Source organism: Anticarsia gemmatalis, chromosome 27 (assembly GCF_050436995.1).
Source record: "Anticarsia gemmatalis isolate Benzon Research Colony breed Stoneville strain chromosome 27, ilAntGemm2 primary, whole genome shotgun sequence".
Classification (NCBI taxonomy): Eukaryota; Metazoa; Arthropoda; class Insecta; order Lepidoptera; family Erebidae; genus Anticarsia; species Anticarsia gemmatalis.
This window is the reverse complement of record NC_134771.1, coordinates 5,167,987-5,190,336: the sequence shown is the minus strand read 5'-3', so window position 1 is coordinate 5,190,336 and position 22,350 is coordinate 5,167,987. Positions and strand designations below refer to the sequence as shown.

Sequence of the window (22,350 nt, the reverse complement as noted above, 5' to 3'; positions counted from 1 at the left end):
CTCTAGGTTAAGCTACACTTGCCGAGGTTGTTCTGTGGATGGGTGATCATCTTATACATATTGAGTTCCTCCGTGTTTCGGAAGGCATGTTAAATTAAAAAGGCTGCTATACAGTCTTCTGCATAAACCCATCCAAGATCTCTTATAATCCTTATTTTGACAGCAAACTCTTTCAATGAGTAAAAAAACACTGCGCGAGAGCGAGACGGCGCTATACGAGTGAAAGAGAGAGCGGTATTTCACTCTTTGGGTGGCACAGTGACTCATGCGCAGATACCGACGACCATAGAGGATTAATAATACTTTTTTTAATGTCATCTGTGGCCAAGTGGGTTCGTTTTGAAAAAAAATTGTTGGGTAAATATGATTGTTAAGTGACGTTAGCTAGGTGTGGAAATGATGGGTGGGTTTGATGTAGATGTCATATTGGTAGCACGTTTTTTTTTGTTATACTAATATTTGTACAAATATTGAAAAGGGACTGTTTCGCTTTCACTGCTAAACGGCTAAGCCGATTGTGATAAAATCGGGAGTGGTTTTTTTACTCATGTTATTATGGGAAGTAACAAATACGGAAAAGTGAGAGTGCTTCTGTATACTTTCACTGTTAACAGATGGACTGATGATGATAAAATTTGCTAAAGCAATAGATTAAAATATTACTAAGTAAATCTATGTAGTGTGTGTTAAATTTTACTTTACTTACTGATAGTTTACTTTAGTTAACAACAGCCGCGCGGATCGATCTCTAAGGTTAAGCTTGTCTGGGTTGTTCTGTGGATGGGTGACCATCTTATTCATATTGAGTACCTCCGTGTTTCGGAAGGCACGTTAAATTGTGGGTCCCGGCTATCATTACCAAATTCCTTTGACAGTGAACAGTAGACAGAAGCTTGAAAGTCTGATAACCAGTCTTACCGAAGAATATCGTGTTATAGGTAGACCCAGGTAACTGGGTTGAGGAGGTCAGATAGACAGTCGCTTCATGTAAAATACTGGTATTCAGCTGCTGATGAGACTGGAAGCCGACTCCAACATAGTTAGAAGAAAGGCTAGACCGATACTGATAGTTTACCGACCGGTAAACTGGCTATATTTTATAGCCTCTTTTGGCTATAAAAACTGCATTAGTATCGCTATATCCGTTGTTTAATAGATAGATAATTAATATATATAATCTTTTTCAAATAAATTCAGACACGTTTTGTCAATAAATTTAAATAGTTTTTGGGGTGAAATTAATTGTCAAATAAAATGTAGTGAAGGGTATTGTTAGTTGTACGGGTGGTCTTTGTTACTGTTTAGGTAGTAGGTTTGATTCTCGGGTGGCAAAAATAAATTTGAATAGAGTGGTATATTTATTGCAGGAAAGATGACTACGATAGATCCGGTGATGTTATGATGGTATCGGGTAGAGAGTTCGATTCTCAGTCGAAACAAATTTGATAAATTCTAGATTTTTGCTTGCTTCTGAATTTCTAATTGAAGCATATTTAGGCCTAAAGTAACAATAAATAGTCTCAAAATCAATTCGGCTTCGACCGTACTTTCTTAAATTTTACTAGATTTTCCCGCGTCAAAACAATCCTAAGTTTTAATTTAGGTAATTAACTATATGTTTACCAAATATCATCAAAATTCGTTTAGTAATTTTGATATAATCGGAGTTTGCCAACACGCCCACTACTATCTTACTCTCAAAAACTGTCTTATTACTTCTGCTTACACTAAATTTCTTTATAACTAGAGTAATATATCTTCAATCCTAAACATTAAGGAGGTAAGCTGTTGTCTCGTATTACTAAACCCATCGGAATGTTGGTAGCGGACCAGCTAATTGCGATTCGTCTCGCTACATGCTAAAATTTGATGATTCAATCTGAGCGATGTAGGGTACAGTGGATCAATACAAAAACCTTTATAAGTAAATAAATTTATCGCTGTCCCACTGCTGGGCAAGGGTCTCCGCCTTCAAGAAGAAGGGTTAGATCTTGAGTCCACCACGCTGACCAAGTGCAGGTTAGGGACTTTGTATTCCTTCAAGAACTGTTCTAATGAACTCTCAGGCATGTAAGGTTTCATCACGATATTTTCCTTCACCGTTGGAACAAGTGATCATTATTGATATATTAACATTCTATTTATTATGTTTACAGGTTATAACCCAATGCTATAAACATTTAATCAACTCTCTTTTGGTTAAAAGTAAGGTTTTATCGCAATTATAAAGTTATTTTAGTCTTTATTTTTCTTGACTAATTCAAAGTGCACCTGAATCTCTTACCCCCGGTTTCTGAGATACATTTAGCGGTAGTTTATCTATTCGATAGCGTTAAAAATCATATAAAAAAACGCTATTGAATAGATAAACTACCGTTAAATGTATACCTGAAACCGAGGTAAATCCAAAAATTCACAAAAAAAATTGTTCTACTCGAGCACCAAACCCGAGACCCTCAGTCTATCATCTACAAAACTATCATAATCTCTACTTATCCATGGGAAGTATTCTTACGTAATCAAAAAAAAGTTGTCCGTTAAATCAGTTTCACACTTGACCAGTTGATGTAATTAGTGAATTTTTTTGTTCATACATTTAAGCGTCACTAATAAACGTTATTTTATTATTAAGCAATTAATTGTCTGTTTGTTCGTAAACCTGTATTTAATTGGATGAAATTTTGTATGGGAAAAATATTATAGATTTTGGATGAGATTTTTTTTATGTCTTCAACAATTAGTATCATATTTCAGTCAATTTACATACAACTGTAAATAATTCTACACTTGAATGTTCCTCGGGAATCGAGCTATCTATTGATGAAAATTGCATATAAATTGGTAAAGCAGTTTTTGAGTTTATTGCCAATATACACACACCAGTGTCTTTTGTTATTTATTTTTTTATTTTAAAAAAAAAGGCAATTGCCGCATTACCGATTGCTCTTGTGTCGCGGGGACTTTTACAAACATACAAACAACGAACACAAAGTCCAACCAGACCCGAAACAACTATTTGTGGATCGCACTAATAATTGTTCCGTGTGGGAATCGAACCCCCTTCCCGACGCAATAATAGCGGCGTGGTGACCTAAACCAGTGCGCCACGGAGGCAGTCAATATTAAGTAGTGTACTCAATTTGACTACAAAATTTGCACTTTATAAGCGAAGTCAGATCTTCTTCTTAGGCGCCCATAGCCACTTGCGCTCACCGGTCGGTAAACGATCTGTGGGTGAAGCAACCGTTGGCGCGGTCATTCCATAGATGGGTGACCGCATAGTGGTATTTGAACTGAGCGTCTCCGTGCTTCGGAGGGCGCGTAAAAAGTCGGTCCCGGTTGTTGTCTATTAAGATAACAGTCGTTAAGTCATGTCAAAGGCCTCTCGGGCGGCTTAAACAACTTTGACACTAGGTTGACCACTAACTATACGATAATTAGAAGAAGCGAAGTCAGATAAAAAGTATATATTTTAGAGAAGTATTTTCCTCGTTTCAATTTCACTTTTGCTTTAAAATATAGACGTAAAAACACATTGTTATTGCCGTGTTAGATAATAACAGCTACTGTGGCAATTGATTTAAGTAATTGAGCGAAACTTAGCCGGCGGTCCTGTATGACAACATGTATGTATGTGAATGAGGCAAGGGAAGTTTGTAAGGATCGTACCAAGTGACGTTCTTTGCTCTCTGCCTACTGTCGGTAAAAAGGCGTGATTTTATATATGTATGTCTGAGCCAAACATGTCAAATATCGTATGGTTAGAGATCAATTTAGTGTCAAAGTTGTTCTAGCAAAAACGCTTTGGTACAAAGTTTGAACCTCTTTTAATCGTATATAGTGGTGATTTTTTGCAAAGAAAAGTAGTTTATTTTAGATGTTAGGTCTTTAACTAGCTCCATGCTAAATTTCATCCAAATCGGTTCAGCGGTTTACCCGTGAAAGTGTTATAAACGGATAGACTTTAGCTTCTTTGGCACTTGCTTTATGTATGAGTGAAAAAGACAAATCACTGTATAACTAATCAGAGCTTTCACCACGTTCATTAATAGGACAGTATTATAGCAATTTACCCAACCCGGGAACCAAACTCAAAACTGCAAATCTGAAAACAACTGTTGTTTTAGCTTACACGACGTTTTTTAGTAACGTAGTATTTTATCAATTTACCCAACCCGGGAACCAAAAGTTAAAAGCTCAAAACTACTGTTTTTTTACCAAACTTTTTACCAACATGAGGTCAAACGAAGGTCAAATAAAGAAACCATAAACCACAAAGTCCAAAGACAAGCAGACACACAAAAAGAGAAACGTAAGACATCTCAATTAGTTGCCACTAAGTCTTGAAATAGATCACTTATTAACACATTAATATAAACCTTATATATAACACTATAAAGTTCAAAATCAAAAATTATACCACCAGTTTTACACCGGGTAATAAAATTCTTTACAACTACCCACATTCTATAATAAATCTTAAATTTGAGTGTATAAAGTTCAATTTTCTTTGTATTTTTCCGTGTATAGAATATAAATTTTGATGTTATAGAAATGTAAGTCGTATTTTAATTGCGGCAGAGTATATTTCAGCATGTTTTAGTTTGTAAAACATTCTCGTTTCAAATGTTTTGGTGACATGAACGAACAACTTTTGGACAAATATGTGGAGTATACTTACAATATAATAAAATAATAGTAAAAAAAATAACTTAAATATTATGAAACCGTCTACATAATTAAAGAAAACACTGGGAGGGGACGCCATAGAAAGACATACACAGATCATATCGGTGATGTATTGTAAAAAGGCCAGGTGCTGCTCGTAACCGGCGGTCCTGTATGACAACATGTATGTATGTGAATGAAGCAAGGGAAGTTTGTAAGGATCGTACCAAGTGACGTTCTTTGCACTCTGCCTACCCTTATGAGAACAAGGCGTGAACCTTTGGAATGTGTGACGTTTCGGCGCAGGTTAAAGTTGCCCTGGTCGCAGACTGACTGATTGGTATATAAACTTAGATTCGAATCACTTGGACAGGAATTTACACTTAGACCACACGGCTGTTTTGTATAAGTTCAAGTAGTAATAAAATAAGTAAATAACCCATTAATGTCCCACTGCTGGGCAAGGGTCTCCTCCCGTAATGAGGGAGGGATAAGGTCTTGAGTCCACCACGCTGGCCAAGTGCGGGTTGGGGATAAACTTAGACCACTCGACAATATCAGTTCATACAAAAGATGATAAATAAATTTAAACTAACATTTATTGTTTGTTAATTTTCAAGCTAAAGATACAGAATCTCTGGTTTATCATTAAGAATACTCCACCAGAAATATAAAAATCCTTACCCGGGTTTCGAATCCGATATACACTACACGCTCAAATCAAAAGACAATAGTAACTTCTTAAAAAGTAAATCAAAATATTTTGTCTAAATTTTTAGTAGCAACACGTCTCCATAGCCCTGGATTGTGGGTGGGCGACCACCCAGATACTGTTCACATGTTCGCGCTCAAATTAGGTGTACTATACCTAATTCTGTACTAACACTGAAGTTTGATTCCCGGCTGAGGCATAACTTGTAATGTAAGCCGGAAATACGTACTATATTGTAGTGAAATTGTTTGTTTCGTTTTGTGTCAAAATTGGTGGACTGATTTTGATAAAATTTGTTCTACGTTGGTGTCAAAACGGCTGTACCGATTTTGATGAAATTTGGGGAAGTGATAGATTGACTTCATCGGCACTTAATTTTACATATAAATATAAAATCACGCCTTATTTTCATGGTTATAGGCAGACAGCAAAGAACGTCACTTGTTACGATCCTTACAAACCTTATTTAGCTTCATTCACATCCATACATCTAGTCATACATACATACATATTTTGAGATTTTGTATATTTTTATGAAATCAGAAAAAATATAAGTAGTTACTGCTCTACCACGTATAGTTGGTTCAAATCCCGTCAAGGAGAAATATTTGTATGATGAGCAAGATTATCTTTTTGAGTTTAAATATAACTTTCAACTAATATTATAAATGCGAAGTTTATGTATGTATGTTTGTAACTCTCAAATAAAAACGTTACGACCCGGGAATCGACACTAGACTTCGCGATCAGTATTTAAACAAACTACCTAAGAAGCAGTTTCTTTATGTATACCAACAATAATTATAAGCTTGATATATTCAAGCTTTATAATTTATGGCACCGGCCAGCATAATCGTTACTTAATTGGAATATATAGTTTCAATTCAAACGTCAACATAAATCTTTATATTTCCGGTCTTGTGTACATATTTATAAAATAACGCAAAACTCTTGGCTAAGTAACAACAACCGTATGTATAGATATTTCAAGTTAAGCCACGCTTGCCAAGGTTGGTCATTGGATCGGTGACCTTATTTATTTAGACCGAGTTTTTCCGTGTTTCGGAAGGCACGTTAAATTGTGGGTCCCGGCTTTCGTTTTCAAAGATCTTTGACAGTCGTTAACAGTAGTTAGAAGCTTGAAAGTCTGACCACCAGTCTTACCTAGAAGTATCGTGTTATAACCCAGGTAACTGTGTTGTGGAGGTCAGTTAGACAGTCGCTCCATGTAAAACACTGGTATTCAGCTGCATCCAGTAAGACTGGAAGTCGACTCCAACATAGTTGGAAGAAAGGCTAGGCTGATTGATACCAAGATCTATCATTGTACCAAAATTTTACCCAAATCGATACAGCAGTTTTATGTCTACACACAAACATACAATCTTTTCACAATATTTTACAAGCAGATTGCTTCGTTCTGAGTCACCTCCTCGTATAAGGCGTACATACCAATTATCAATAATAAGACCTCATTTACACAACACCGATACATTCTTATTTAATTAAATAATTAACAGAACAATTAACAAGTATTAAAGTTTGTATATTGCTTAATTTTATTTCGAAATGCATTTTTTTTTATTTTATCGTATGGTTGATGTTTTTCGAAGTTGACAGTTGAGGAGCTCGTTGCTTAGTTAACAACAGCCGCGCGGATTGATCTCTGAGGTTAAGCCATGCTTGCTGAGGTTGGTTTGTGGATGGGTGACCATCTTATACTTATCGAGTTCCTCCGTGTTTCGGAAGGCACGTTAAATTGTGGGTCCCGGCTGTCATTTTCGAAGATCTTTGACAGTCGTTAACAGTAGTCAGAAGCTTGAAAGTCTGACAACCAGTCTTACCAAAGGGTATCGTGTTATCCCAGGTAACTGGGTTGCGGAGGTCAGATAGGCAGCCGCTCCATGTAAAACACTGGTATTCAGCTGCATCCGGTGAGACTGGAAGCCGACTCCAACATAGCTTGGAATAAAGGCTAAGCTTATATATATGGTTGATGTTTTTCGAAGTTGTGTGTGTATTAGAAATAATGATCACTTGTTCTAACGGTGAAGGAAAACATCGTGATGCAACCTTGCATGTCTCAGAGTTCTTTAGAAAAGTTCTTGAAGGTATGCAAAGTCCCCAACACGCAATTGGTCAGCGTGGTGGACTCAAGGCCTAACCCCTCCCTCATTACGGGAGGAGACCCTTGCCCAGCAGTGGGACAGTAATGGATTACATTATTAACTTATTTATGGGATATTAGCAGACTCACGCTACTCCTTCAAATTTTTCACCGCCTATTTTAGCTTCTAAAGGGTTGATTTAAAAAAAAAAAAATGGCATATCGTTAAGTTCGAGTCTTTAACTATGTCTAGAGTAAAATTTTATCAAAATCGGTTCACCCGTTTAGTCTTAAAAGCGTAACAAATAGAAATACTTTTGTATTCATAATATTAAGTTTGTTAAATTATTTGTTTGTATTAAGGGAGTTTTTTTAAAGTAATTATGTGATGTAGGAAGTATTTTAATGTTTTAATATAAAATTTATTAATTAGTACACATAAATACCAATATGGTGGAGTAATGAAGCTATTAGCGTCATTTAATTTAATTTATTTGTATCTTGAGGTATAAAATTTGCATATGATAGTTTGAGTACAATACAGGTTTTTAAAATGGCGAGCCGACTTGTCGGCAATCATGTTGGGTGTGTAAGTGTGTGGTGCTTACTAAAAATTGCGCGAAGATTTGCCAAACTTTTATCAGATTTTTGAATCTAAAATTAATGAATTTCAGTGGACAACATTTTATTTGTATTTTATCTCAACGCGTCCAAGTATTCGAACATCAAGCTCAGACCAATATATAATACTATTTAGACGAAAAGACAATTAACTACCTATACAATTAAAGACTCCTGCCCCAAAACGTCCAGCAAGTCAAAGTAAATTTAATGTTAGCTAACTATAAGATAATAAACATGCAACTTGTTTCAAAAGACATCATTCATAATGTTGTCCATCCTTCCCACCCGTGTGTATCACCGAAATAACTTCTCAAAAAACACACACAGCTCCAAAGTTTAGTGGTTAATTAAAATTTTACAGTGTCTCTACAAAAGGCCGTTATATTGAAGTTTTCGACTGCATTCTTTAAATACTCGCGCTAATTAATATGTAATTATAAATACTTATTTACATATTATTGTACGTTTAAATATTTTGACAGTCGTTAACAGTAGTCAGAAGGTTGAAGGTCTGACGACCAGACTTGCTTAGTATCGTGTTATAACCCAGGTAACTGTGTGTTTGTTGTCAACTACTTACAAAGACAAGAGGCCGCCCGCGACTTCGTCCGCGTGGAAACCCTTCGCGTGTAAATCTCGATCCCTCGGGAACTCCGGAATGAAAAGTAACCTATGTGTTATTCTGGGTCTTCAGCTACCATCGTAATCGGTTCAGTAGTATTTGCGTCAAATAGTAACATACATACATACTCACAAACTTTTGCATTTATAATATTAGTAGGATTTTGATTGACTCAAAACAAGTTTTATAACGTCCTAGTAACCAAAAAGGGTATAAATGAAAGGGCTTAAGCCCACCGACGTCGTAATAAAGTCATTTAAGTCAATTAATAATATAATCGCATGCCAATCTTAATAATCAAGTTGTTTATAACAAGATGGACTCCGAAAGCGGAATCTTTACTGCTCCACGCGACTTCGTCCGTGAATTTTTGCTTTTTAGGGTCCCCAAAGGGTAAACGGGACCCTATTACAAAGCCTCCGCTGTTTGTCTGTCTTCAGGCTGTATTTCATAAACCGTGATAGCTAGAAAGCTGGCATTTTCAGAAATGATGTACATATTTTCGTTGCCACTATAACAACAAATAGAAATAAAAAATATTAAGGGGGTCCCCATACAATAAACGTAGTTTTTCATATTTTTTTGCTGGATATTAAAAACGGTAAAAGGTAGATGCTTCAAATTAAACAAATGATAGTACGGAACTGATTGTGGTCGAGTCCGACTCGCACTTGGCCGGTTTTTGACTACTGCTCCACTCCTATTAGTCATTGCGTAATGTTATATAGCCTATAGCTAACCTCAATAAATGGACTATTCAACACATAAGGCTCTACACTTTCCGAGCTAGTGGTAGATTCAGTAACTGTAACGACTATCATAAGTGTTAATATTTGACCTAAATGAATAAATGATTTGATTTTGATCTATACTATATATACTATACTATAATATTATAAAGCTGAAGAGTTTGTTTGTTTGTTTGTTTGTTTGAACGCGCTAATTTCAGGAACTACTGGTCCGATTTGAGAAATTCTTTCAGTATTGGATAGCCCATTTATCGAGAAAGGCTATATATCATCACGCTACGACCAATAGGAGCAGAGCACCAGTAAAAAATGTTTCAAAAACGGGAAGAATTTTGACCCATTTAAATTAATTTTTCTCTCTTATGTGACGCAAGCGAAGTTGCGCGATATAAAATCACGCGTTATTTTCATGGTAGTAGGCAGAGAAGGAAAAAATTCACCCATTCTCTTATGTGACGCAAGCGAAGTTGCGCGGGTCAGCTATTTTAAATATTTTTCCAATTCGTAATATGAAGATTCTATATAGCAAGTGTACCGTAGCACTAAGAGAAGAGTTTTGTTAATACCACCCCAAAGGAAGTGAAGTAACACGCGGGCAAAGCCACGGACAGAGAACTAGTTCATTCATAAAACTATCTTAAACTATTTTGAGACATTTTCAAAAAAGTTTATCTATAAGCGGCGACATCAAACGTTCCGATTCGATACGGAAGCTCAATCGATACTTTTTGTATCGATTATTATCGAAACATTATGTAATTATCGATAATATAATCAATTTAGTTATCAGATAATACTTTGTTTGATAATATTTTTATTTTTATAACTTTTGACAATTAATTTTTATAGCTAAAAATGTTTTATAATACGGTTAAAAGTTTCAATTGCTGAGTACTATGTCATGAATTCGATTCATTAAATAGTACTTTTACATTATTTTATATTATTTGGATAATTTAATAGGAGCTTTGTTGCTTGCTTGTTTAAAAAATAAAACAACTCTCTGCATTAAAATATAATCTTGTGTCTTAAAAGCAAAATAAAAATGTAATTATGTCTCTTACGCTTTCGTGGCTAAACGGCTGAATAGATTTTCATGAAATTTTACAAAGAAATAGTCAAAGACACAGGTTTAAACATAATCAATTAAATTACTTAAAATTTATCCCCATTTTTTAAAAAGACTACTTTTATAGGCATGAAAGTTTTTACGCAAAATTGCAATATTTCACAACAAACATTTTTATTTCTTCAAATTTAAATTTAATCCATACAAAAGTAACATCATCCTATAGTAACAAAAAGGTATGGCAGAGATATAAAGATAAAGCCAGTATTAATGTAGAATGACTTAATTAACCAGAGCTGTGGGTGGTCTCACGTCCGGTTTCGAACGAAACCGGGTGAGCAGTGTTGTTAACATTCTGTGTTACAGTTTAGAGTTCGATTCTCGGGACAAAAATATATTTGGATATTAAAATTTTACATTTTTATTATTTTTGTTAAAAAAGCTACCTAAATAGTAGGTCGGGGAAAAAGTCTTTTCGCGTTTTATTATGTATGAACTTGTAAAAAAATCTTTTCTCTACACAAAAATGCTCGATATTTGGGTACCTCACGAGCTCACTGAAAGAAACCTAATGAACCGTGTACTCATTTGTGATTCTTGAAGCCAAAGAGATTTTATTACGAGTTCATACATACTATAATGCGAAAAGACTTTTTCTCCGATCTAATCTATATCTAGATTTGAAATGATGTCAATGAAGCAAGGGAATTTTGTAAGAATTTTAACAAGTGGCGTTCTTTGGTCTTTCTGATTTTATGTTTCTATGCGTTACGCCTAGAAATCGAACTCTTGAACCTAATAAAGTACAAGCTCTGCTTAGTTTGGAATCAAATGACCGTGTGTGAGTTGTCCAACGATATTTATATTAATATTTATTTATTTAATATAACATAATACCATAAAACCATAAATTGATTAAATTCATAAACACTAGAATCGGCATTTAAAAAACTTAGCACAATGCCTAACGCAAGAATCAAACTTAATACTTCATACCTACATGAAAAAAAATCTCAAAAACACTATACAACTCGGAAATCAAACCCTAGACTTCTCTATCAACAGTCGTATACTCTACTATACAGGCCACAAAGGTAGTTTAATGAAATATGGGTGTAAATTAATGGCGCCTTATTTCTTGTTCGTTTTAGAGGTCCCAGTTATAATGGGAAGGTCTTTGACAAAGTGACGATTGAGCTACTGGTGTTTTTGCCCATTTGAGGCTGTTTTTAAAAGCTTTAATAGGTATAGGTAGACTAGAATTTTAAGAAATAATGATTGTTTTTTCATCGTTTGTAGAATATATTTGGTCATTGATTATTATCATACCTCAAGCCTGTGGCGAGTGTAATTTTGTTTAAAATTTCCTTCACCGGTGATAATCTATTATACATATGCCAAATTTTATCCAAATCGGTCAAGCCGTTTCGACGTGAAAAACGACAAACAATCGTGTATATGTAGGAATTTATATCCAAAACCGCTGAGAGATATGAAAAAATCTTAAGCGTAAAAGGAACCGATTTTTTTATGTTTGAAAAAAATTGGTTGTAAAATATATTTTTGTGACTAATTATTATTAAACTATCTTGCCTACCCTTATGGGAAGAAGGCGTGATTTTACGTATGTATGAAATAATTATAAATGTATTATAATTATAAGTGTGTAATAATGTGTTTTTCTCTTTTGTTTCAGGAAGAAGTAAGTACGGGACCCGCTCACGGCAACCACGTGAGATAATTCCATTTATTTTTGACTTTTTTGTTATTAATTATATTATTTTCTAATATTTTAGCATGCAATTATATGATAATAAAATTTTTGTATATAACGAATAGGTACATTAGACCATCTAGAAGTAATTTTACTCCAAAAATAATTTTGGCATTTTTGACAGATAATTTTTTCGAGATTTATAATTTTAGTTTTATTATTTTAAATGTCATTTACCGATGATAATTTGCTTTCGTGAAAAAATTGCATTCTTAAGTTAATTATTTGAAAAAGAAGTAAAAATTTAGTTATTTCCTTTTAAATTTTTTTTTTTTCGATTCCAATTATATGTACTGTCTATTCGTATAATTTTATAAATTAATTATTATAAAAAAATGACCAAGCTTAAACAAAATTATACCTAGGCTCAATCGAAAAATTTAGTTCACCAAAAATACTCGATTTTCTATACATAAAAGAAATATTCTTATTTCATATAATATTAAATATTTGTAACATACATTTTTTGTAAAGATATTGGTTTAAATTAAATGTATTGGGCACAATGGAGTGTGGCTGATGACTTTATAAAAAAAACTGGTTGTCACTTTAACTTTCTAGAGGCCAACTCGAGAACTGTCAAGTGGGAGTCGTGTTATATGATATTGTTGTTATATGGCTTTAATTTCTTTATTCATATTGATAATGAGATATATTAATTTTACATTTTTTGGGTTTTTTATTCTTGCTTATAACATATTATACTCGAGTTTAATGCCAATATAATAACACAAAATAAACTTAATTATACAGTTAAAATACCAATCTAAGTAATAACAGCCACGCGGCCCGATCTCTCAGGTTAAGTTACGCTTGTCGAGGTTGGTCAGAGTATGGGTGACCATCTTATACTAACCAAGTTCTTCTGTGCTCGGAAGGCACTAATTTTCAGAGATCTTTGACAGTCGTTAACAGTAGTCAGAAGCTTGAAAGTCTGACAACCAGTCTTGCAGTATCGTGTTATAACCCAAGTACCTAACTGGGTTGTAGAGGTCAGATAGACAGTCGCGCAGTAAAACACTGGTATTCAGCTGCATCTGGTGAGACTGGAAGCCGACTTCAACATAGTTGGAAGATAGGCTAGGCTGATGATGATTTTATATAAAAGAAACAATGCAAAGAATAGTGATGTGCTAGTTAGACGGGCTAGTGGGAATTCTTCTCAAACCCCTATGACTTTAAGACCCTTCGTATATAAACCTACGCAAATCTTCGGTAGTCAGCAATTTTAGTCTTGGTCGCAGTCTCTAGTCTGAGTCTCTTATCTTTGTCTCCTGTCTCAAATAGAGCACCCAAAGTCTACAAAATCCAGCATATCAGCTTAGCCTTTCTTTCAAGCTATGTTGGAGTCGGTTTCCAGTCTCACCGGATGCAGCTAGATATCAGTGTTTTACATGGAGCGACTGTCTATCTTAACTCCACAACCCAGTTACTTGGGATAACACGATACCCTTCGGTAAGACTAGTTGTCAGACTTTCAAGCTTCTGACTACTGGTAACGGCTGTCAAAGATCTTCGAAAATGACAGCCGGGACTCACAATTTTACGTGCCTTCCAAAACACGGAGGAACTCGATATGTATAAGATGGTCACCCATACACAAATCAACCTCGGCAAGCATGGCTTAACCTCAGAGATCGATCCGCGCGGCTGTTGTTAACTAAGCCACGAGTTCCTCCCAGCAGAACCCTACTTTATTAGTAACAAACATACAAAAAACGTTTGAGTACAAAAACAGTGAGTCGTGAGGCGAGTCAGAATAGTTGACAAATTGATCCGTCGCGCTACAATTGGGTGCTTGTTTATTTTTGTTTGATAGTAGTACCGAGTTGGGTAGCCTTGTTATGAAGTAGGCTTTCTGCTGTTCCCACTAGTGACCCCGTGATGAATTGGTTCATAGTTTTCATTGTCTTGTCTTCATCCTGGGTATTTATAATCTTATATATAAAACTAGCTGACCCGCGCAACTTCGCTTGCGTAACATAAGAGAGAATGGGTCAACGTTTTCCCCGTTTTTGTAACATTTTTTACTGTTACTCTGCTCCTATTGGTCGTAGCGTGATGATATATAGCCTATAGCCTTCCTCGATAAATGGGCTATCTAACACTGAAAGAATTTTTCAAATCGGACCAGTAGTTCCTGAGATTAGCGCGTTCAAACAAACAAACAAACAAACAAACAAACAAACAAACAAACTCTTCAGCTTTATAATATTAGTATAGATATAGTATAGATTTCAGTTTTCAGCATATTCAGGGTTTAAAAGATAAATGTACAGTGATAAACCGAATGCACTACAATTGTACATTTCTGTTTTAAAAGCGAATTGTACACAATCACTACATATACGCTATTTATAGGGACGCTGCCCCCGCCGCCGCGGCCGGCCCGTACCGTGCCGCAATACTAATATCGTGATATCTCCTAAACTATATGTCTAAATAACACACTGTAAACTGCAAAAATAATCTAAATTAAATGCTCGTGATGATGAACTTACTTATTTTGATAAGGATATATGTATTATTGGTTATATCACCAGTTAAACATCACCCAACGAATTAAATGTTTTTTTAATACAGAGAAGTAGTTTTTGTGACTTAAATAAAAAAGCTGGATATATGTTATTGCGGACTTTTTTGTAGAACTAATAAAGACCAATGTTTTTGCCATACATTGTTCTTACTTGTATCCAACGGTATAAGCGGCGCACGCACAAATGCAATCTTCAATTAGATTTTTTTTCTGACTTCTTGGACATAAATCGCTATAACTCAGCTAATATAGTTTCAATGTATTTCAATTATATATAAAAACCTGTCGGAGAAAATACTCTTTCCATTAGTGAAAACCGCATCAAAATCCGTTGCGTAGTTTTAAAGTTTTATGCATACGAAGGGACTACAGACAAAATGGGCGACTTTGTTTTATACTATGTAGTGATATCCATGACACAATGTTAGTTACCGTACTCCTCTGAAACTGCTTGACCTATTCTCATGAAATTTGGCTTAACGACTGTTATCGCAAATGAAAACGACGTTCAGCGTAAACTGCGGTCACCCATCTATACAATGACCGCGTCGAGGTTTGCTTAACTCGCAAATCGTTCACCGACGCGCAAGTGGCTAAATTAAACTAGTCTATTCCACTAATCTCTAGTAGTCTATCAAATAGGGTTTAACAAGAGTTAATTATTCAGTACGTCTTCAGTCATGAACAATCAACAATATTGTATGACTATTTATAACTCAGTGATTTGTCCAGTTTAAAATAGAACGATGCTAAATATATACTGTGGCTTAGTTTTAAAAGCTCGTGGCTTAGTTAACAACAGCCGCGCGGGTCAATCTCTGAGGTTAAGTAACGCTTAACAAGGTTGGTCTTTGGATGGGTGACCATCATATACATATCGAGTTCCTCCGTGTTTCCGAAGCCATGTCTAACTGCTCCGACTGTCATTTTAGAAGATCTTTGACAGACGGTCAGTAGTCAGAAGCTTGAAAATCTAACAACCAGTCTTACCGAAGGGTATCGTGTTATAACCCAGGTAACTGTGTTGTGGAGGTATAGGAGGAGGAGGATAGACAGTCGTTTCATGTAAAATACTGGTACTCAGCTGCATCCGGTGAGACTGGTAGCCGACTCCAACATAATTTGGAAGAAAGGCTAGGCTGGTAACCCAAGTATGTCCCACTGCTAGGCACGGGTCTCCTACCATACATAATTATAGCTTGTTATTATTTTAAAACATTTTATTTATAAACGGTATTTAATAATATCATGAAAGTTGCAACATGACTACTTTTACAATTTTATGTTTTTTTTTTATGTTAATAATTTATTGCATTGTAACTAAAATTATAATTTTCGTTAAATAGGAATGTTGACTCATGTCTTTTATATTGTTCTAGTATTTTAATAAAATCTCCATTTGATTTTTAGTCATCGGCATGTAAAAAGATAAACGAGTTTCGATAAATAAAAGAAATTATCATAACTTTCTTACAACTCTCAAATGTTTATTCACAACTTTTGAATAAGTGTCGGATAACTATATACTATTCCTACTGTCGCTTTATCTGGTGGATAAAGCGACGGCAAATCTATGAAAAATAAAAACCCTTTTTTATTTAGATTTTGTACATATTAGATAATATAATGAGGTTTAAATATATTTGTTACTTGTGAATATTCTTGTGTAAATAGTAAAAGATTAATTTATTCAATTGACAAACTGAATTGACAAAAACAGACCCCCTTACCGAGCTAGTGGTAGATTCAGTAATTGTAACGACTATCATAAGTGTCAATATTTGACCTCAAAGAATAATTTTAATTTTAAAGTATTCCTCCTGATAATCTAACCGACACTTATTCAAAAGTAGTATCAGATATAAGTCAACATTCCTATCGCATGTTTTATGTGTGTGCTAAATATTTGTGTTATGTGTGTGTTAACAATCGCTCATAATTTTGTGTCAGCAGACTCTGAAAGCCTGGTCAAATCATTGTTCAATTATTTTTCAAATCATTGTTCTACTAACTGTTATATATTTAAGGGTAACCATTGCAATGATAAATGTGTTTCAACCATATTTTTCTGAAACAAGGTAAAATTTAAGTATTAAGGAAATATTAACACTAAGTGGCAATGTTTACTTAACAGGGCAATTTTAACTAACTGACCCAAAATTAATTAAATATGGTTAACTCATTAACAGTGTGGCAAGGTTTAAATGACTCACTTTGGCAGTGTTTAAATGATATAGCGAAGTTAACATAACCTGGCAAAGTTGACTCAATGAGCTAAAGTTTATAAAACATGGTTAAATTAACATAATGTGGCAAAATTAACATCCTTTGGCAATGTTCAAATGACATGGCAAAGTTACCAAGGCGGGGCAAAGTTGACTCAATGAGCCTTTATAAAATATGGTTAACTTAACATAATGTGGTAAAATTAACATCCTTTGGCAATGTTCAAATGATATGGCAAAGTTACCAAGACTGGGCAAAGTTGACTCAGTGAGCCAAAGTTTATAAAATATGGTTAATTTTTTTTTCTTTTAACAAGATTAACATCCTTTGGCAATGTTCAAATAACATGGCAAAGTTACCACGACTGGGCAAAGTTGCTAAAATTGCCCGAACCCAAAACCTAACAGCAAGAAACCCAGGTTCATCAGCATAAACCCGTCAGGCGGTCGGTGAAATATTTTGACCAATTTTACTCCATTGACGTTCGATGCCCGGGTTGGGCATGAAACTGAATTGGTTAAGATATTGCATCGTTCGCTTGATTTGGGAAACTCTACGAGGGACTGACGCCGTTATTGCTATTTTTTTATAACGTTATTGCTAATGCTATTTTTATTGCTATTTTTTTTGTTTGTGTTGTTTTAGTGGAATGTTTTGTGTTTGTGTTTTTTTTGTTTTTGTGTACAGTGGTCATGTTGCAATGATATATTTTGTCAATAAAAGTATTTTTTATTATTCGTTAATAGTAATTATACGAAAGAGAGAACTAATAACACAAAGAAAATATTTTTAGGATGCGTATAGCACTAACTTATATAGTAGATATTCAATACTAAATAGGTCTTGCATCGAGAAAAAAATATCATCTACTATCGTGTAAATTCCAAAATCTTATAGGACTAGGCTTAAAATTATAGCAAACCTATTGATTCTAGATGCTATTAATAAGAGAATAATATAATAGATTACAATAGGAAGGAAAAGAATCTTTCTTTTTTCTTGTATAAAAGACAACAAAGAATCAAATTCACGACAGCCCGACACAATGGTAGAAGCATGGCGACTACCTAAATCACTGCGCCATCTTATCGATCGTGTTAATAAACCTTCCAAAATTTAATAAGACTAGGCTTAAACTTAAACAAATCTATTGATTCTAATAATTAGGAAACTCTTAAAAACTTTCAATTTTTTTTAATAAGACGCTCTTTAAAATTATTACAAAATCATTGACTCTAGATAGAATAAATTAGGAAACTCTTAAAACAAAGACATAAGTAAATTTTAAGTAATTTGTGTTAAGACATGTTGTTCCAACTGTTGCTGTTTGTGAGCAGGTCCTCGCACGCGAAGGCCGAAGAAGCCGCCCGGGGACGGCGCCAACGACGAGAAGAGACCACGGACTGCTTTCTCTGGACCACAACTTGCGAGGCTAAAGGTATACACCATAATTAAGAACATTTTGTTTGTCTAGTTTAATAATTTTCTATTAGAAGTCTCAGTCTAAAGTCGTAAACTAGTTTTCTATTCACTCTTTAGTCTAATTTGTTAGTAGCGTGGTAGTTTTCTATTCAAACTTTAGGCTAAACAAAACCCTGAATTGTTGATATGGAAGAAAAAAGGCGAAGAACGAAATTTTGCTTGGCCACAAGATATAGTAATTAAGGCAACAATGGACTCAGAAAAATCTATCAAATCTTGAACTTAAAGTTTCTGAAAGGTTATGTGAAGCTTATTCTACGCTCTTTTATCATAGTAGTATCTAAAAACATTATGCTTATACAGTTCAATTTACTCATATCAATCTTTCAAAACCAATTTTTTTTTGCATCAACTTACAAGTACTTATACTCCCTTTTCCTCCCTTAGCACGAGTTCGCAGAGAACCGCTACCTAACAGAGCGCCGGCGCCAGACCCTCGCCGCAGAGCTGGGGCTGGCTGAAGCACAGATCAAGATCTGGTTCCAGAACAAACGAGCCAAGATCAAGAAGGCGTCCGGTCAGAGGAACCCCCTCGCGCTGCAGCTCATGGCTCAGGGCTTGTACAATCATAGCACGGTCCCTCTTACCAAGGAGGAGGAGGAATTAGAGATGAAGGCGAGGGAGAGGGAACAGCAAATGAATAGAGTTTAGATCGTAAGTTCTGGGTTGTGAGTTGTGGTGTATGAGGTCATTTGAAGGTCTTTGAGGACTAATGTCATCATATTGGAGGATAAAAATATACTCATAAGAAATTTTTGGTTTCTAAAAACAGATTGAATTAATTTTAGTGTTCAATAATCTAATACGGAATTGGACGTGAACCATTTTTACCTTAGAATTTCGGTCGTTTTGACGCAAAATACGCTGGTCGTGGTCGCAGGCAGGCCACTTCGTAATTGTACAGCTATAATACAGCCTAGTTTCAGCATGAAAATCATCTATTTAGTCCCCGTTATATGGACATTTAAAGAAAGTTTGAAGATCACTAACGGCCAAACACATTTAAGCAGCATCCAGGTTATTCCTTTATAGTCAAGTGACTGCATACAAAGTACAACTTGACATTTACATGACTTGACATTATACATAACCAAATCAAAATCTTTCAAAAACAAATCTCTGTAAATTATATTTCCCTACATACACCACAACTCACAAAACTTATAAATCGTTCATGACGTCATTGTATTAAATCACCAATAGTCCCGCGTCACTCTGACGTCTGTCAATAGTATAGATACAATACGAATCGAGATACAATACCTACTGGTCGTTGCAATATCATATCTTTTGATACGGATAGTTTACAACAAAATTTAACCTATTACTGTGCCACTGAAATTTACAGCTCTTCGCCCAATATTATAAGGAGATACGGATATATAGCTTAAAAACAAAATTTAAATCTTGAATCCCAAACGCTGAGAGTGTATGGAAACTAAAGAATTACTTACCCTCGGTTTCTTAGGAACATTTAACGGTAGTTTATCCATTCAATAGCGTTAAAACTCATATAAAAACGTTATCGAATAGATATACTACCGATAACAGTACGCAGAAACCGGGGGTTATTTGTTTCTTAGGTATGTAAGATTTCATCTCGATGATTTTACTTCACCGTAAGAACAAGTGATCATTATTTCTAATGCAAATATTACTTCCAAAATCTGGTGCTTTATTTCGGATTTAAACCTTCAATCATTTGGCAATCACAACTCTTATCTGGTTAAACTAGATAAAAATAACAGGTGATGAATAGCAGACTATTTTTTTTTCAAGTATCGGATTTCATCTAATAAATTTAACCCATTGATGTCCCACTGCTGGGCAAGTGTCTCCTCCCGTAATGAGGGAGGGGTCAGGCCTTGAGTCCACCACGCTGGCCAAGTGCGGGTTGGGGACTTTGCATGCCCTCAATAAATGTATTAAACAAATTTTAGGCATGCAAGGTTTCCTCACGATGTTTTCCTTCACTATTATCTACTCAATAAATTTTAGCTCTAACCCTATCTGAAGATATGATATTGGCATTGGTCAATAATTTGTAGCAGTTCATACGATATTCTGTTTAATTTACTGTCGCGAATCACTGTTTAATATTTTTATTGCTATAAATTACTGCTATTTATTGCGTTACTTTTTCTCATATAATTCTACGGAAAAAAAGAGAAAAACTGCATTGAAAATAATTGCAATTGGGACTTAATTGTTTTATACATATAACAAGGAGCAATGTAAATAATATAGCGGATTAATAAAGCAATAAATAGCAGTCTAGTTATAGCAATAAGCAGTAAAGCGATAAAGCTTTTCGTTATTTTCTGGTCATAAAAACTTGATCTTAGCATTTTACTGTAATTAACTTTGCATTTTTAAATAATACCTTGTGTTTCAAAAATAAATAACATTTTGTAAAAATTAATATCAAACGATAGTCGAATTTTGTCCCACTCGAAATGTAAAATAAAAAAAAATGTAAATAAAAAATTAATTATAAGAATTAATTAACAAATTTATTTTAAGTTATTTATTGTGCAATGTAGCAGTATTAGTATTTTTTTCTTTGTATTTTGACAACATTTTGACAGGTGTCAATAAATTTTTGACAGATGGAAACATGATTTTGATATAAAATTTGTTTTCGAAAATTTTAAAGTTAGTTTTATCAAATTGTTGTCAAAATATAAATTGTGAAAAGTAGCGATTTATAGACAAATCTTATTAAAAGAAGTTAAATCAATTCTTTACATTGTTTTATTTTAACAAACTCTTGCCCGCGGCTCTGTCCGCGTGGACTGTAGTGAAATGCCTTATTCTATGCATAGTTCTTGTGGAACATCCGGGATAAAAAGCATTCTGTGGCCTTTTTTGAGACTTCAAAAAATTTCACCACACTGTAAGTATTTTGGTAAATAATCATTCATATCCTACAACATTTCTTATCATATTTATCATCCAAAAAGTATATCATTCCGTATATTAATCCAGGTTATAAGCTATCAGTGTACCAAATTTCATTACAATTCGTCCAGTAGTTTTTTCATGAAAGAGTAACAAACACCCATCTATACTTACAAACTTTTGCATCCACAATATTAGCATGATAGTATAGTAGAACTAGCTTTTACCCGCGACTTCGTCCGTCATTTTCCCTTAGAAATGCGTCATTTTCCCGGGGTAAAAAGTAGCCTATGTCCTTTCTCAGGTATCAAAATATCTCCATACCAAATTTCATGCAAATTGGTTCAGTAGTTTAAGCGTGATTGAGTAGCAGTCAGACAGAGTTACTTTCGCTTTTATAATATTACTATAAATTGTCTGATATCTCTGCCTACCCCTTCTCTCAAGTGTTAAGCAAACATTCTTTCAAAAACTCAATTTCCGTTCCCGTTAAAAATGCAATAAAAAGAGCGTACAAAATTAAAGTTTCGCTCGGGAATCGAACCGGCATTCCCGATTCGCAATGCCACAAGTATTTCAATAAAACACCCACCCTTCTCTGTCCATTTCAAGACGTACTGAATTTAAAGGGGTGTTCAAATTAACAGGGGTTGCTTTTTTTTGTTACACGTTATAAGGGATGAGAATTAATTTTGTGTAATTTGTTTAAATTTAATTGTTTTGATGGTGTTATTAGACGTTTAACATGATCTGTGAGATGTCAAAATTAAACAACACAGTTCTTGGTAGGCCTTGGGTTTGATTCCCAGGTAGGTACATAAAATACAAAAAAAAATTGAAGAAATTAGAAATCCGTCAGGTTCTCTATTAGGGCTTAACC

At 34.6% G+C, this 22,350-nt stretch overlaps 1 protein-coding gene across 1 annotated transcript in view; it reads left to right on the top strand.

Moving 5' to 3' along the window:
- Nucleotides 1-21,292, top strand: part of LOC142984566 (homeobox protein invected-like) — a 69,049-nt gene extending 47,757 nt beyond the window's left edge. Inside the window, exons 4-6 of the mRNA XM_076132273.1 lie at nt 12,248-12,283; nt 18,425-18,525; nt 18,957-21,292. Of these exons, the coding sequence (XP_075988388.1) occupies nt 12,248-12,283; nt 18,425-18,525; nt 18,957-19,220 (401 nt within the window). The 3' untranslated portion in view covers nt 19,221-21,292. The remainder of the gene's footprint in view (nt 1-12,247; nt 12,284-18,424; nt 18,526-18,956) is intronic.
- Nucleotides 21,293-22,350: the final 1,058 nt, after the last annotated feature.